This window comes from Nothoprocta perdicaria, unplaced genomic scaffold (genome assembly GCF_003342845.1).
Source record: "Nothoprocta perdicaria isolate Ctin4 unplaced genomic scaffold, notPer1 scaffold_12, whole genome shotgun sequence".
NCBI lineage: Eukaryota > Metazoa > Chordata > Aves > Tinamiformes > Tinamidae > Nothoprocta > Nothoprocta perdicaria.
The window spans coordinates 653,579-671,355 of record NW_020454316.1 but is presented as its reverse complement, the minus strand read 5'-3'; the positions used below and the strand labels follow the sequence as shown (position 1 = coordinate 671,355).

Here is a 17,777-nt window from a genome sequence, read left to right as displayed (position 1 = left end):
GAGAACAGTGGTCACAGTGGGGAAGAGTGACAGGGTTGCACTGCCAAGCCCTCTTCCTTCATCACCTTTTGTTTGTTTGTTTAGCTGTGAGCTGCTATTTAAAAGCTTCTTTGGCTTCATAGGAAGAAAAATAACAAATTCTTACTTTTTCCAAGCTGATTCTTATAGAATGGACTATTATCTGAAATACTGGAATAAATTACAGCTAGCTCATCTTTACAGGCTGTTCTGTCTTGTAGTAACCACCATTATTTCGGTAATTTAATCCAGTAGTTTGGGGGTTTTCTGCAGTAAGTGATGGGTTGCTCTTGTTGCTGATGGTGTGCGATGGAGTGGGTTGTGTGCGTGTGCTTTGGTTTTTATGGGGTGTGGTGAGTTTGGTTTACGTTTTTCTTTATATATTTTTTTTTTAAAACTTGGGGTAGGGCCAAGTTCTCACTTCAGGGCTGACCCTGCTTTCCTTTGATAGGCAGCAGTGATTAACAAAAAACATTATCATGTGTGTTTATAAATGGTGGCCCGTTGAGTGATTAACTTGCACATTCCACTGAGGAATCCTGCAGTGGATTACGTTTCCTGCAGTGATGCTCCCTTCTCAAACTTCCTTATCTTTTAAGCTGGAAGTTGACATTTTTCTTACTCCTTTGATTTTAAGTGTTGTTGTGCATCTGTGACAAGGTTCCCTCTTTAAAATGCTGTGGACTAATAAGCTGTTTTCAGATAGATTTGGAATTTATTTTAGTTTCTTATCATTAATCACATAGACACATAAGTTAATACTGCTTTGAATTGTTCTGATCAAATTGCGCTAGGCTGGAAATGCCTCTTCCAGCAACACACAGAAAATAAAGCGTAGACTTTCAGTAGAGGCTTAACTATTGCTGTGTTTTATTGTGGAACTTGAATATGTGTTTAATTTTTTGTGAACAGATTGATGACTCTTCTGCATCTATTTCTCTGGCCCAGCTTACTAAGGTATATATATATATATATATTCTTGTCAAATACTAAACAAAGAAAAGCGTTTGCTTTATATTTTTAAATCCTATACTGTGATCTATATCTGACTTATTGTTGTAACTTGAACAATATTTTAACTTAAGCTTAATAATATAAATTACTTAACTTTAAAATGTGTGTATATATTGATACTATCCTGTAAAGAGTAGTTCCTAGTTTGGGAAGATAGAAGGGGAGTACCTTATCAGCCTCACCATAATGTATTACTCATCTTCAAGACACAAAGAAGAAGCACTTCAGAAGCTGTTTACCGTTTTTCATACGTTTCGTTAATTTTGCGTTGGAAACTAATACAGTTTTTACAGAAGAATTTAATTGGCTGTAAGTTATGGACATTTCAGGGGTTTGCAACAGCCAAAATAGAAGCGTTTCCGTAACATGGACAATTGCATGACTATTTTTGAATTTCTAGTCTTTATAGATACTTTTTTGAATGTTGCATAATTTGATAAGCTGTAGAGCTGTAGTATATACACAACGGACAACCTTTATACAGTCTAATTTGTTTGAACGCAGACCGTGTAAATTGTGTAAATGTACCTAATTGTTTATAGGAATATACCAATGTGTGTGTGTGGCATATGAGAGGATGTGACCTTCTGAAGCTGTTGTAATGCCATGTTTTGCTATGAAACTGCTTGCATATTTTCCTCAATAATGTGTAACTTTGTCTGGGAAAGCACTAGTGACTGCCCTTTAGGAAAGGCCTAGTGTGCTAGTGAGGAAATTCCTAGTCTGCAAACTACAGAGATTAGAGAAGGCAGGGCCTAATGTAGCGTAGCTAGAGCGCTGGACCTCTCCTCCAAGCAAAATCTGGAGTAAATTTCCAGAAATCTTCTTCCCGCTGGTAATCTCTTCCCTCCAAATTGTGTCCATTTGGCAAGAACAAAACTTCCATTCAAAGTGCAACCACCTAAAGAAATTGGTCTCCATTAGTGCTGTCCCTAAACGTGTCCTTGGTTTTGTAAACTCATGTCAAGTTATTTTCTAAAATGTGCTAAACTGTCCAAGCGGTGTACACATCTAAACTTCCGAAAAATTAAGTACTTCTGAAAAATATGGGAGCATTAATTAATTAAAAATAAATAAACCTCTTCCGAGCAGGCTGGCTTAGCATGGAGGTAATGTGTTAACAGTTCCTATTTTATTATTACAATGTATTAAATGCCATATTTGATTTTTGGTCTATTCCTACTAATGTTTTGTGGTTTTGAATGTGTTTTGTAAACCGTTTGGGTTCAAACAAATTAGTCAAGTATTTGTAAATCGAGTTTTCTGTAAATGTTAATGGAAATGATTTCGTAGATGTCGATCTGGATTGTGTTACTGTTGAGAAGAACTGTGTATATGAAACAACCATTTAATAAAATGTTGAAACTAGTTGGTTGCTTTTGTGAATGAATGCATACAAAGACAGAAACGTGAGTGGCTGCCCTGAATGGTAGGTGCTTGAAGCTCCAAATAATTTGCATTCACTCCCTTAGACGCTGCTTGTATCTGGACTAGTGTAATATAAAAAACATGCTTGAGAAATGCAACAAATACTGCTTTAAAAATTAATGACTTCAGTAATTTGACGATCTAGTTCTGCATAAGGTTTATATTTACAGCTTGCCTATTAAAGGGACACAGTTGAAAACCAAGTTTTACTTGCTAGCTGCAGCACTTAATATTGACAAGTTGGGAGAAAAAAAAAAGATAATTTGGACAGTCTGCGCCATGTTGCTCTCAGTTTTCAACTGAGAAGTTTGTTTTCTTACTGAGTCCTTTTGATTTGGCTTATTTTTTAAAAAACTCTTGTAATTCTTTTTAATGAAACTTGGTCAGAAGCTGAATTTCAACCAATAGAAATAGCTTTCCCAACTGCAAGCTCTGTGTCCTTTTAATATTGCAAAATGTAAAAAATGCATTGTGTATCCCTGTTATAGGAATTAAATACATAATGAATAACTTTCTAATAGCCTGGAGCTTAAAATTCAGTCTAAAAATACCGGATAGTATATTTTTTACGCATAGCTTCAGCCCACTTTGTATCAAAGAGAATTGGATTGGTTACACAAGTCTTTATGTAAGGTACAAACAGAGCCTAAGGTTTTGAGTGCCCAGGAAGGTTCTCTCTGAGTAGGTTGACAGGCACATAAACATCATGTAATGGCGTAAGGACTCCCCGGAACATCTTCAGGACAAATATATTTTATATAAGCAGCTGTTTTGATGCAACCTCAGCTAGAGTTGTGCTGCTCTTTACAGGATTGGATGAGTGGTGTTATCTTTGGCTGTGTGGACTTAAATGTGTTTCTAATGTGTGTGTCAAATAATTGCCTGTTAAACAGACCGCCAATCTGGCTGAAGCCAATGCTTCCGAAGAAGATAAAATAAAAGCTATGATGTCACAGTCTGGCCATGAATATGATCCCATCAAGTAAGTGTTTGCAGTGTCAATGCTGCTCTTTGAAGATTATGGAAAACTTACCGAGATGCTTGCTTTGAGAAAAGACACATGTGCATATTCTTTTTCTCTTCTCTCCCTCGAACTTCTTTAGCTACATGAAGAAACCCTTGGGTCCGCCTCCACCGTCCTATACGTGCTTTCGTTGTGGAAAACCTGGCCATTACATAAAGAACTGCCCAACAAATGGGGTAAGATTGTGGGGGGGCTTCTGATGTTGCTTAGCTTCAAAGTTTTTGGTTTAGCAAGTATTTAATGATGAGATGAGCATTCATCGACGAAGTGTTGTTTGTCTTAACAACTGCCCGCAGGGAAGGCGGGCATGTTAGTTGGAGAGATCTGTTACCAAACAGTTTCTCTGTCTGTTAAAATCTCTTCCCCTTCAATAGGGATTCACTTCCAACTATCATATTCTGTTGTGAATGTTTTTTGAGTTCATTAAAACTAAAGTTGGAGGATATAGAAAGCTTTTATAAATATCCTGTCCTGCCATAGAATTTAGGAAATCAGTGTTTGATGTTCAAGAAGTTAAGATAGTCATTAAAAACATAGTAGTAAATAGTAGTAATTCTTATTTTATCTTCTTGAGTGAGCTAATGTTGAAAAGCCATTACAAATTCAAGAGAAATCTGGAATTATAAGTGTAAGTGTCCCCTTGTCTCTAGGACGTGGCATTAAATACCATGTCTGTAGATTTTTCTCTGTGTACTCTTGTGTTTCTTCATGTATCTTTTGATAATATTTCAGTTTTATTGAAAACTCTGCTTCAGCTATTTTTTTATTAATGATCATTCACATTTGCTGATACTTTGTAAAACTGAAGGATTGCATTTGGCTGTCATCGAGTGAAGATTAAGTTTTTTCCCATGTTAATTACCCACATCTCTGGCTGAATATTCATGCCACTTAACCTTAATGACTGATCTTAAAATGTCTGAGGTATGAATTTACCCTCCCCCTGTAGACCGTGAGTGTAACTTCCCCCAGTGCCTAGTTCTGGGCTTTGAATGAAGCTTCTGTTTGGCCTGTTTTTGTGTCTCTCTTGAGTGGTGGCCTAAGGGAGATTTGGCTTCTAAGTAACATGCTCAAAGTTAAGCTCTGGAAATCTATTTGAAATTAAAAAGCAGTAGCTCAAACCTTAAAAAGATCTGACTATATATTCTTAGGAAAGGAGATATTTTAATTATGGAATCCTGATACAAGAGGAGAGTATTGAAGGTTTCTTTCTGCTTACTTAAAATTATTTAAATGTTGTTTTTCATGTGGTTCTTTAGATAATAAAATATCTGGATTTCTTTTCTTAACAGGACAAAAATTTTGAGTCTGTTCCGAGGATTAAAAAGAGCACAGGAATTCCCAGGAGTTTCATGATGGAGGTGAAAGATCCCAATACAAAGGGTGCTATGCTTACAAACACTGGAAAATACGCAATACCGACCATCGATGCGTAAGTATGGATCCTGTGAGTGACCTAAAGTGAGCAGAGGGGAGCACGTGTCAATGTCTGGCTGAACATGCAGAAAAGCTCGTTAATGCCCGTAATAAAATGGTATCATTCTCACTGCTTAAATCCTTGGAAATAAGATAAGCTTTTGGTGCGCATCTGCAAAAGTGCTTTCAATAATAATTCACATTTGTAGTGGATCTTAGAAAGTTGTTTGTGTATTTCTATTTTATCTTTAAAAAAAAACAGTTGCAAAACAGAACAAATATCTGTTGGTCTGGTATTTGACTTCCTTCCCTTTCGACTTGTATCAAATCTCTTGAGTGAGGCAGAGGAAGTTCTTTCATTGCTGTGAGCTAAGAAGATACTCCTATATTGAACAGAGTCTGATCTAAAATTCCAGGTTCTATTTCAGCCTTTAAACGTGTTTAGCAGCACTTCTGCGTGGGGTGTTTTTTTTTCTTAACAATCTCCTTTCATAGAAACACTTTTTCATTTATTAAAATTGTATTACTTGGACATTATTCTGTACAGCTTAACTTTACCCTCTGTCACAGTAAAGGAGGAGTACATTTCACTTCTAGCTGTAGAAAATTATTTTTCTAGGCAAAACTACTGTTGTGTGTCTCAGTTGAGTCAGTGGAGAGGGATGAATTTTGGGGAGAGTCTCTCTCCTCTTTTTTTAATGTGGCAGCTCTAAGGAACTAGCTTAAAATAAATGCTTGTATTTTAGAAGGCTAAGGTGGAACGAGAAGAATTCCATCTTCTCTTCATAAAATCAGGAAGTTGGAAAAATTTCCTGTATTCACACTTCTTTTTTCTTCCTGTCCTGTCCCCCTCAGGGAAGCTTATGCTATAGGAAAGAAGGAGAAGCCTCCATTCTTGCCAGAGGATCCATCTTCCTCCTCTGAAGAAGATGATCCTATTCCAGATGAGTTGTTATGTCTCATTTGCAAAGATATAATGACCGATGCGGTGGTTATTCCCTGCTGTGGAAACAGTTATTGTGATGAATGTAAGTATCCACTCCAGTTTGGTTTTATTCAGAACATTCAATCCGATCTTGCGGGACCAGGAATACGAGCCAATTACCTTGTTATGGGTTCTATTTAATACTTCAGAGGATTCTCTTGATAGAATTTTTTTTTGACGTTTTGTGAAAGTATTTGGATGATTTTTACTTGGAGAAGTATGAGTATGAGAGAAGTACACAACTCTGCAGCTCTTTAAAATACTAAATATTTAACACATGTAGTTTTTCTCCAGCCCTTTCTCTCTTACTGTATGAAATATTACTGTTACATAGTCAGTTCTGATGTGGACTGAAACAAGAGTATAGCTTTTTAATCCGGGCCTCCTCCTTTAAGGGACAATTGTCTAAAACCTTGAGAACTCGATCTCACTAATAATTTTTAAGAATTTACTTTACTTTTAGAGAAGAAGAATTTAAAGAATTTACTTTTACTTTATCATTAATTTTGAGGTTGGTGACTTCTTACTGTGTTAAGTAGTGGTGATGGTGGGGGGGAAACAACTAGATGAAAGAGTAAGAGCACAACCTGCCCTACATCTTCAAATATTAAGATTGTAAAATGTCAAAATGCGTAGTTATGTATGTGTTTCTAGCTAATTGAAGCCTCCCAAAATCTGTTAGTTTGGCAAAAAATATATTTGATTCTAATTATTCACAGGTATCAGAACAGCACTCCTGGAATCTGAGGAACATACCTGCCCAACTTGTCATCAGACAGATGTTTCTCCTGATGCTTTAATTGCCAACAAGTTTCTGCGCCAGGTAACTTGAGCTCTGTCATGCAACCTGTTTGTAGGACAACTCTATTTGTAAGTAGCTTAGGAAAAATAAAATACTAATTTCTCTCCTTGAGTAAGGCTACAAAGAGTTAAAGTATCTGGAAAATAGAGAGGCTTACAGACCTTTACATAAGGCCTGAAAACTTCTGGTCACACTTTTGTGTGATGGTGATAGCTTCACTTTCAGCTTCAATGGCAGCACGAGGCTTGAAATCAAGGAAGGGCTGATCCTGGGGATTGGTAGCCCTCTGAAAATACTTATTTCTAACGTGATGCATGAACGCATCAGGACGTTGATTGACTTTGAGATAGCATTTAAAGGAGCACACAAGTAATCTTATTCTTTGAAGGCTTTTTTAATGTATCTGCTAAAGTTTCATATGACTCTCTTCATAAATATTTTCCTGCCTCTAGGCTGTGAACAACTTCAAAAATGAAACTGGGTACACAAAGAGGCTCCGTAAGCAGATTCAGCAGCAACAGCAGCAGCAGCCGCCGCCGCCGCCGCCACCACCACCGCCACTAATGAGACAAACAATAACTCGCAACCTGCAGCCTCTGCTCAGACCAACGATTTCCAGACAGCAGGATCCACTAATGATTCCATTAGCTGCTCTGTCGTCTCATTCTGCTGCTTTGTCAGCACTGGCTCCTGGTCACTCTATGGCAGCTGCTCTGCCAGTAAATCCGGCTTCTGCCGCGGTCTCAGATCTCCCTCCAGCAGTGTCCCTATCTCTTCGTGCTGAAAAGCCAGATGGACCTTTTCGGTAAGTAAATCTGTAGGGCAACACAAATGGAAAACACATCAAAATACTTAAGTTATATGGTCCCTCTTCAGCTTCTTGTGTAGCTATTTATGCAGCATTAGTGACAGTTTCTAGCAGTAGTGCAAATACTGTTTTTTCCTCATCTTTTATTGCTTTGAATGAGGAAATGAATGATGTTGTAAGTAAGAATCACGAATGATGTTATAAGAATCATCCTCAGTAATGCACATAGTCAAGCCATGACCCTTGCAAATTTGGAAATGGTCGTTATTTAAACCATTCTTTTAAAACCTTGTGCACCAATTGCAGCCCAGCAAAGTTAGGTGAAAATATATCATGATGAACTGTTTGAACTATTGTTTAAGGTTTATAACCTTTTGATTTTACCTAATAGATTTGCCTAATAACTTCTTTTCTAGTGATGCTGATGGTGTTTTACCTCCTGCTGCGCTTGTGAGTGCATCTGAACTTGTTAAATCATCTTCTGTTCTGTCAATCAGCAGTTTGATGGATGAGAAGGTAAGTTTGATTTCAGCATGCATAGCAATTCCTGTCTCATGGTAGAATTTGCTTTCTAACTGTGTCTGCATTTGTTCAAAAGGGCTATCAGGTTCCTGTGCTAAGACAGCCAGCGTTACAAAGTCTTCTAGGCCCACAAGGACAGTCCATACCCACAACTGGTAAGGATCTGCAACCTGAGAACCTTTGTTAACAAATTACCTTCATAGAAACAGAACAGGATTTTTATTAACGCTTTTCCCTCGTCCCTCCGATAGGTCAGCCCATGAGAGTCGGTGCCCTCCGCATGGCAGGCGGCAGGCCAGGCTGGGAACCGTAAGTACATTCTACAGAAATTCAATATGTTAGTGCTCATACCCTGAGTTGATTAGGCAGTGACACATAGTGTAAAGAACAGCTGGATTGTAATGTTATAAGTGTGCATGTGTAGTTATGGCAAGAAGCAAGTGGTAATTTAATGTGAATTAGCTCTAACAAAGGGGATCTGTGCAAGCAGTAAGATTATTTAAGAGAAAGCTCCAGCTCCAGTTAACTCTGAAAAATTAGCAATTTTCAAGCAACCCATGTATTTAGAAATTAAATATAATTAAAACATTAGGTGGAGAGCCACCCTTTTGATTAGTGGCTCAATAAGGCTGAAGAAATTGATTTCCCATTAGAAATAAGCCTCCAACTTTGTTCTTAGCCATATAGTTAATACTGAGCAATCTATTGAGATGCCCACACCGTTATCTTTTAACAATTTGGAATTTCTTCAATTTGGTCTTCTCAAAAACCCAAACTGCTTTCTCACAGTTGGAGTGAGAGTCAGTTTAACTGATATCTGCAGTGTCAAGTATGTCTGTCTTTCTGGCATATTCTTGTAGTAGATAGACTATAAGGGTGCATTATACTTTACAAGCTTTTAAAGGTAAAGCCAAAAAAAAAAAAAAAATGCATTTCACAGATAATCTAAAATATCAAATTCAGTAAGCAAGAAAGCAACAGTTCAGGGACAAGAACAGGCCAAATGCATCATCAGGAGGACAGCAACATAGGAAGTCTTTTATTGAAGAAGTTAAAAGAAGTTCAAGAGAAGAATAGTTAATATTTGTGCAGTACTTTGAAGATCAGAAGTGTGAAGCATTAAGTGTATCAAGGAGTGGCAGAGGAGCAGTGGGCACTTGGCATGTGGGAATGGGAGTCTTGTTTCAGACGTAGTCAGCCTCCATCCACGGTTGCAAAGCTGAGTATGAGGAGAGAAGACTGAGGGAACTGTTGGGGGTGAGGATGTGGAAAGCCAAGTATAAGGAACAAGAAATGAGTGTGGTTTCGCGTGAACAGAAAGCAGGGAGAAAAACGCTTAAGTTGAGAACAAGAAGTGCTTGCCACCATGCTCCCGCTTCATTCACTTTCCTCTTTAAAACCAGGGCAGAGTGTAACAAACAGTGACACATGTTTTTGGGTTTCTTTAGAAGTTCAAATCGAGGACGCCCGCATAGTGAACGTACACAAAGGACTCAGGCCCCAACACTACCAGCATCAGCACCAGTCTTTGTGCCTGTGCCTCCACCTCCCTTGTATCCTCCACCTCCCCATGCACTTCCTCTTCCACCGGGGGTACCACCACCACAGTTTCCTCCTCAGTTTCCACCTGGTCAGCCTCCATCTGCTGGGTACACTGTCCCCCCTCCAGGATATCCCCCAGCTCCTGCAAACATGTCATCAGCTTGGGTACCAACAGCAGTACCAACGGCTCATTCAAATGCCATCCCAACGACACAAGCACCTCCTTTATCTAGGGAGGAGTTTTACAGAGAACAACGGAGACTTAAAGAGGAGTAAGTATTTGGCTCAATGAAGTTGCGTTATTTTTCATTTTTGTATTTCAATAGCATATCGGACCGCAGTTACACTCTAGTGCATCTGGCATAAGCAAAAATGGCATATAAAGCATTTTTCTCCAGTATGTTTTTCATTGCAGATGGTAAACATGCAAAGCTAAAGCAAGACAAATGTAATTCTAAAACTTTCCCTAAAAACTCATAGGAATTCTAAACTGTGTTTGCTTAAATAGGATGTTCACCTTTTGCATTTGCATGCAATATACATTTTCTCATGTTGGCCATGTTTTGTTTCTTGATGTCTTTTTGTAATAAAGGTAAAACTATAATTGTAATAAAGGTCAAACTTATTTTAACAGGGAAAAGAAAAAGTCCAAACTTGATGAGTTTACAAATGATTTTGCTAAGGAATTGATGGAATATAAAAAGATTCAAAAGGAGCGTAGGCGTTCGTTTTCCAGGTAACTGCTTTACATGTCCGTAATGGAGAAGCAGATTGTCTAGAAGAATCAGGAGGAGTTCCACTCCCCCTCTCTATCTCTAGATGGATCGGATGATTCGAGGGCTTAGCAGTGGCAGGAGGTTTGTCCATAGGTCACTAGCTCCAGTGCAGCAGAGGTTACAGTTGAATTGCCTGGTAGCTCCAATTTGGCAGCAGTTGTTAAGGAGCAGGCGTCTGTGGCAGTGAAGCTCTAGTGGCATCCTTCACCTCCTGACAGGTGCCTAAACCCTGTGGAGGGGTTGCTGGATTGTCTTCGTGTCCCGCATTCTGACTGTAAGGCAGCCAAGCGCCTCAGAGGAGATGGGAGAGAAATTGTCTTCAGTTCTGTTTAGCTGCTGTAGACACATGGAGAGGTTTTATCCTGGACTGCAAACTGGAGCCTTTCACTAGTGTTTTGTTGACCTTGTTAATTTTTTTTTTTAGGAGATAAAAGATCTGAACTTCCTTTTTTATGAAAGCTTAAATTGTTAAATTGATGAAGGACTTGAGAGGCAGAATGCTGCTAATGAGCCTGTGCGGAATAATGTGGAGTGGTTCTTGCTGAGGAGATGCTCAGGGTAGTCAACAGTTTATGGCGAAAAAATCACTTGGACATCAGTTCAATAGTTGAATAGTTCTCTGTTACTAATGTCATTGATATTCTGAGAGTAAGTGTTGAAGTATTGCTAGAGGCCTAGAGTTTGAAAAGTTCCAGATTTGATTTTGCTTGCACTGAGGTAGATGTCCTTGGTTTGAGCTAGAGATGTGTGCCAAACTTTGCCAGAACATCGAGGTAGAGTGTGTTGCTGGAGTAGGACCGCTAGTAACATCGCAGAGTCACACGTCTTGCCAAAAATTGCCAAATAAGCAGTAGGTTACATTGACTGAGCTAGCTTTATAGAACTTAGCTTTGCTGTCTTCAGGCTAAATTGCGTTCTGTTGGTGCTTGGTACTGCGCTGTAGCCATTAAGACTTGCTTTTTTTGCATCTTACTGCAACAAAATTGATGTGTACAGCACGTAGTTCCTGTCTAGTGAAATGTGTGTGTTCTCATACCAGTAGAGGCCAGCATACACCGCCTTAAATCAATCAATAGACCATAGAATCCTTATAGATCTTGTAGCTAATGTGATAGAAGTGAGTAGAATTAGACTTACTCTTTCTGTATGTTTTACACTAACAAAACTGCAGCTGTTCTGTTTTGTAAGCAGAAACTTTTACATGTTATCAGGTTCTTCGATTTGCAGTAGCATTATGTCAGCAGCTGAAAGAAGCTTTGACATAAGCATGTGGAGAGAGGAAAAAAGACAAACCAAATTTGGGAGGAAAAATTTTGGGGTGAGCATCTGTTTTGAATTAACTTCATTTATTTTTTTGTACTGTGTTTTTTTTAAGGTCCAAGTCTCCCTATAGTGCTTCATCCTACTCTAGAAGTTCCTACACCTACTCCAAGTCGAGATCAGGTTCTTCTCGCTCCCGCTCCTACTCTCGCTCGTTTAGTCGTTCGCATTCACGTTCCTACTCGCGGTCACCTCCGTATCCCAGAAGAGGCAAAGGAAAAAGCCGTAACTATCGCTCTAGGTCAAGGTCACATGGTTATCACCGCTCGAGGTCAAGATCACCACCATATAGAAGATACCATTCACGATCAAGGTCTCCAATATTTAGAGGCCAGTCTCCCACTAAAAGGACTATACCACAAGGGGAAGGGGAAAGGGAGTATTTTAACAGATACAGAGAAATTCCACCCTATGATATGAAAGCTTACTATGGCAGATCTGTTGATTTTAGAGATCCGTTTGAAAAAGAAAGATACAGAGAATGGGAAAGGAACTATAGAGAGTGGTATGAGAAGTTTTACAAGGGTTATGCCGTCGGAGCTCAGCCTCGACCCCCAGTAAGCAGAGAGAACTTCTCTCCAGAGAGGTTTGGTCCCCCTGGAACCAGGCGAGAGAGTTCACCGTATGCTCGGGGACGTAGGGAGGATTATGCTAGTGGACAAAGCCATAGAAATCGTAGTATAGGTGGCAGTTACCCTGAAAAGCCTTCTGGAAGAGAGAGCCATGGCATCAAAGATCCCACAAAATCAAAAGAAAAAGAGGTAGAAAATCCGCTGGGAGATGGCAAGGGAAATAAACATAAAAAACACCGAAAGAGAAGAAAAGGTGATGAAAATGAAGGGTTTCCCAATGCTGAGTTGTTGGAAGGTGCAAGAAAATCAAGAGAACCAGTTGCAGCAGAAGATGTCAAAGCAGACTCTATGTTCATGGTCCCCAGTAGAGATGATGCTACCCCTGTGAGGGATGAACCTATGGAAGCAGATTCCATTGCTTTTAAACCAGTGTCTGAAAAGGAGAAAAAAGAGAAAGATAAGCCGAAAGCAAAAGTTGACAAGACGAAACGGAAAGCAGAAGTAGCTGTTGCTCCTAAGAAAGACAGTACAGTCAAACCTACTAAAGCTTCCCAGGAGAGGGTAGACACTGATCGTGAAAAATCTCCTCGGACAGAACCCTCTGCAAAAAAAGTGAAGGAGGAGTTGCCAAAGACAGATGGTGTTAAAGCATCTTCATCTCAAAAGGATGAGAAGGCTCTTGGTACACCCCGGAAAGCTCATCCAAAAGTGACAAAAGATCACCCAGAAACCAGACCGGCCAAGGAAGAAAAGGCCAAGAAAGATCATCCAAAAGAAGGCAAGTCAGAGAAGCCCTCCAACAAAGAGGAGAAGTCAAAGAAAACAGCTGAAAAAAGCAAAACTTCTGATGCCAAACCTGAAAAAAGAAAAAGGAAGGCAGATGAAAAGGTAGATAAAGAGCACGAAGCTGCCTCTGTAAAGGCCTCCAAACCGGAAAGCGCTGAATCAAAAGCGTCACCGAAGGGGAAGGCTGAGCCCGATGGTGAAAAAACAGAGAGAACCCCAGAAAAGGATAAATCTGCTTTTCTGACTGCGCCTGCAAAAAAGATTAAACTTAACCGAGAAACTGGCAAGAAGATTGTGAGTGGAGAAAATGTACCCCCTGCAAAGGAACCTGCTGAGAAACCTGAGCCGAGCAGCAGCAAAGCTAAAGCAGAAAAAGCGAAAGGAAAAGTGAGAAGAAAAGTAACAGCAGCTGATGGATCTGGTTCGACTCTCGTAGATTACACCAGGTACCGTACTGCTTGTCCTGTCTTCACTCCCTCTTCCCCTGCCTGACCCCTTTCCCCACCACCACCATAAAAATGTAAAATCTTTGTCCTGACTAATGCTAAATTGAGTCTAAATGATTGAGTAATCTGTGAGCTGTTTCATCAGCAGCTCTAAGTGGGGAAAATCCACTCTTGCTGGAAGAAAACCAGTTTGAACTACATAGAAAGCTGATGAGGTCAATTCATAGGTGACGTGTTTGACCCTTGTTTCTGGGACTCTTCTCTCGCTTGCCTTGTCAGATGAACTATTTGATTCTTTGAGGCAGCGGGTGGTGGGTCTCCCCTCTGGCTTCCCTCAGGCTAGCTTGCTGATAGGGACGAGGCTAGCAGGGCACATCTGAACCATGCAATGCACGATGTGTCTAGAAATCCCGAGCTCCTCAGTGATGTGTTGGGTGACAGGACACGGAATTAGGCCTTGCAGAAAAACCAGCTCAGTTAAAGTGAGTGGCACCGTTGAGCGCGGCACCGTGTCAGCCAGCACGAGCTCCTGGGCGTTCACTCGAGAGGGGCTCCCTGCTCCTTCCCAATGTGGTACCTGGGAAACCAGAGGGATGGAGCATCTCGGTAGCAGGACAAAGCAGATTCAAACGTGTAAGATACTGTTGGGGACATAAGGTACTGTTGTGCTATTTTAAGGAGTGCCAAAGCACTTTTTTCTAAGGGACAACTTGGGCATGCTGATAGATTTCTTGTTCCGCTGATCCTTGCTTCTGCGGTGAAGCAAGAGTGTGTAGCTAATATATCTACTATTGGTAGAAATAGGACATCAAGGACTTACCAGATCAGACAGTCCCCAATCTCATAATCTTTTTGTCCCTGTTAATTAAATGTGTAGTAGGTAGTTACTAAATTAATTGATTGCTCATAATCTTAACCAGTGGAGTCATCCTCTCTGATCTCTTCCTTTAACTGCACATGTTTTCCAAAAAAAATACTGGGTATATCTAACATGCCCTTTGTTTAAACTCTAAAAACGTTCCATGGGGTTCACAGAAGATGGCTGTGCTTGCGTCTTACTCCTTACCGATGTATCCCCCCACACACCTTTTTTTTTCTCTTAGCACTAGTTCCACTGGAGGAAGCCCTGTGAGAAAGCCTGAAGAAAAAACAGATACAAAACGGACTGTTATTAAGACCATGGAGGAGTATAATAATGATATAACCGCCCCTGCTGAAGACGTCATTATTATGATCCAGGTCCCTCAATCAAAGTGGGATAAAGATGACTTTGAGTCTGAAGAGGAAGACATTAAGTCCACCCAGGTACCCACAAATGTAGGGAAACCAGCTAGTGTTGTAAAAAATGTGAGTGTTAAGCCCCCAAACCCCGTGAAACACAGTGAAAAAGAAGCTGAGCCTTTGGAAAAAACACAAAAAGCTGCAAAAGAAGTGAGTTACGAGAGCTCCCAGCATGATGCAAAAGGATCAAAAAGCTCCATGGCAAGTGAAAAAGGGAAAACCAAAGACCGGGATCATTCTTTGTCAGACAAGGACACTTCTGAGAAGAGAAAGAGCAGTGTTCAGCCAGAAAAAGACCACTCAGAACGAGGGACTGAACAAGGAAATGGAAAAAATATTTCTCAATCTTCCAAAGAGAGCAGATCTTCAGAGAAACATGATAACGGGCGCGGATCCACTGCTAAAGACTTCACTCCTAACAGAGACAAGAAATCTGACCACGATAGCACCAGAGATCATTCTAGCTCCAAGCGCAGAGATGAGAAGGGAGAGGTAGCGAGGAGAAAAGACTCTCCTTCCCGAAGCAGGGAGGCCGCGTCGGGACAGAAGAGCAAGCCGCGAGAGGAGCGCGCGGAGGCGGCCAAGAAGGGCGCCGGCGATGCCAAGAGGGGCGGCTACAGCCCCGCACGCGAGCGCAGGCCGGCCGAGCACAAGCCCGCGCACGAGCCCAAGCGCTCGGCGGAAGAACACAAACCTCCAGATAAGAACGCGGGCAAGGAGAAGGAGAAGGAAAAAGAGAAACAGGTGACGGAAGTAAAGAGCAATAAAGAAAAAGAGCCGGTTGTTAATAAGCCACCTCCGAGACTTGAATCCCCAGATGCAAAAAATGAGAAAGAAAACGTGACCGGGCAGAATGAGAAGAACGTCGTCAAGCCTAAGCCTCAGGTCAGCACCTCCTCGCGGCTCTCCTCCGATCTGACCCGAGAAACTGATGAGGCTGCCTTCGTGCCAGACTACAACGAAAGCGACAGCGAGAGCAACGTGTCGGCGAAAGAAGAGGAGGCGGCGGGCAAGAACTGCAAGGAAGCGAAGGAGAAGCCTGCCGAGAAGGGCAAGGAGGAGGCGGCGGCGGGCGGCGCGGAGCAGCCCGAGGCGAGCCGCAGCCAGAGCCAGAGCAGCCCCAGCGTGAGCCGCAGCCGCAGCCAGAGCCCCTCCGAGAGCCAGACCCGCAGCCACAGCAGCAGCGCCAGCTCGGCAGAGAGCCAGGACAGCAAGAAGAAGAAGAAGAAGAAGGAGAAGAAGAAGCACAAGAAACACAAAAAACACAAGAAGCATAAGAAACACGCTGGAAATGAGTCGGAATTGGAGAAGAGCCAAAAACACAAACACAAGAAGAAGAAATCCAAGAAGAGCAAAGATAAAGAGAAGGATGACCAAAAAGTTAAATCTGTCACTACATAGAATGACAGATTACGAAGAATTGACTTAATTCCTAAGTCATCTGTATTAAATTTTGTTAAAATGTAAACGAATTCAAGCTTTGTAAATAATGACATGAAAGACCCTGTGCTGCACTTAAAATATTGCTGCTTGATTATTTGATTTTTACATCAGAGCTTTATAAAGTGAACATTTTGTACAGAATTGTGAGTTGTGACCATGTAACATGAAAGGTTTTGCTGGGGCATCTTATTTTTAACCACCGTTAATTAGTTTGGGTGGAGTTTACTGTACTGTGAAGATTTTCACATTTGAATTTTTTTTAATTGCCTGGCAGAAAAAGCTGGTATCAGTTACAAAATATCAGCAGAATGATTTGCAGAATACATTACAGCCCTGTTATGTCACTTTTTGATTACAATAAAAAGTTTTCAGTAAACTTTATTCAATGTGATGGGGTTTCCAATGGTAGATGAACGAAAGCAGAGAGAGAATAGCCACCGCAATTGGCCAGTGGAAGCCTGCGGCAGGCCCAGGTGCTGTGTGCATGGGTTTGATTTTAGCTGGCACAGCCTGGAGGCTCCTGAGCTGCTGCGGGCTGGGGAGTATCGCCAAGAGGAGCACTCTGACACGGGCCAGGTTGTGCCAGGCAAATGGGTTTGTTTCTTTCGGGATTTCTTTGTTTGTTTGTTTGAAGTCAGAAGATACATTGCCTGAAACATACAGCCGCTATTAATAGCTGAGACTGTTTTGAAAATCATGTTGTATGTGAAGCTGTCAAGCTCCAGCATTGTTCCAGCTTGTTGAGAAAGCTGCTGCCATGTGTTGGCAAACATTACAGAGAGACTCGAAGGAAGCAATCCTGCAATCCCGTGTTCTCTGTTTCCTTTCTGAACAGCATTGATCACAAAGATTTTGTGTTTTTGAACGAGTTTTCTTTTATGATGAGCGTTTTCATGCTATGGTGCCACGTGATATAGAGCAATCGTCTGAATTAAATGCAGGGTTAAGTAAGTGAGTTTGGCCAGAGAAGAAAGCCCGTGTGAAAGGCAGCCTTGTGATTTATGCTGCTTTGAACAATGGCAGGAAATATAGAAAATGCACATTTAATTGCTGTGATGATTTCACACAAGCTGGTTTTAAAACCAGGAAGGTGGCGCTGGAGGCTGTTGTGCGGCCTGCTTGTCGCTGCACGCAGGGGTGTAGGATCGCAGCGGCCGTTGAGCGAGGCCGGAGGAGCCCCTGCCTTTGCCGACCTGGGGCTTTGTGCCCAGCGACTCCCGTGCAGGGGCACTGGGGAGTAAAGCAGCRTTTCGGGGCTGCCGTTTGCAGCCCCGTTGGGTCGAGGAGCGGCGCCGTGTCCGGAGCTGCCGCCTGGAGCCTCCGCGGCACGGCAGGATTGCCCCTTGCCCGCTCAGTGCRCGGCTGTCGCGTTGCAGATGTTGGGAGGAGACCCACACCCGGTAGCTCAAGAGCAARCGGGAATGAGCCTGCGGATTCCCCGCAGGACCTTGCGCGTCCTSGTCGGCCCTCGGCCGCGCTGCGTCCACGGTTTGGGAGCCGGGGAAAGGGGCTGCTTTTGCTGAAACGCCACAAATTCGGGTGAGATGGGGTTCGTCCCGCACGTGGGAGGTTCTTTTGTGAGCAAGGTTCAGAA

General features: G+C 41.7%; 1 protein-coding gene across 1 annotated transcript in view; it reads left to right on the top strand.

Annotated features, from left to right (window-relative positions):
- The window catches only part of RBBP6 (RB binding protein 6, ubiquitin ligase), a 31,042-nt gene extending 14,607 nt beyond the window's left edge, over positions 1 to 16,435 (top strand). Inside the window, exons 5-18 of the mRNA XM_026054191.1 lie at positions 931 to 975; positions 3,354 to 3,442; positions 3,564 to 3,660; positions 4,777 to 4,916; positions 5,756 to 5,928; positions 6,605 to 6,708; positions 7,140 to 7,492; positions 7,912 to 8,011; positions 8,094 to 8,172; positions 8,269 to 8,326; positions 9,466 to 9,831; positions 10,194 to 10,295; positions 11,711 to 13,459; positions 14,563 to 16,435. Coding sequence (XP_025909976.1) covers positions 931 to 975; positions 3,354 to 3,442; positions 3,564 to 3,660; positions 4,777 to 4,916; positions 5,756 to 5,928; positions 6,605 to 6,708; positions 7,140 to 7,492; positions 7,912 to 8,011; positions 8,094 to 8,172; positions 8,269 to 8,326; positions 9,466 to 9,831; positions 10,194 to 10,295; positions 11,711 to 13,459; positions 14,563 to 16,141 — 5,034 coding nt within the window. The 3' untranslated portion in view covers positions 16,142 to 16,435. The remainder of the gene's footprint in view (positions 1 to 930; positions 976 to 3,353; positions 3,443 to 3,563; positions 3,661 to 4,776; positions 4,917 to 5,755; positions 5,929 to 6,604; positions 6,709 to 7,139; positions 7,493 to 7,911; positions 8,012 to 8,093; positions 8,173 to 8,268; positions 8,327 to 9,465; positions 9,832 to 10,193; positions 10,296 to 11,710; positions 13,460 to 14,562) is intronic.
- The last annotated feature ends 1,342 nt before the right edge of the window (positions 16,436 to 17,777 follow it).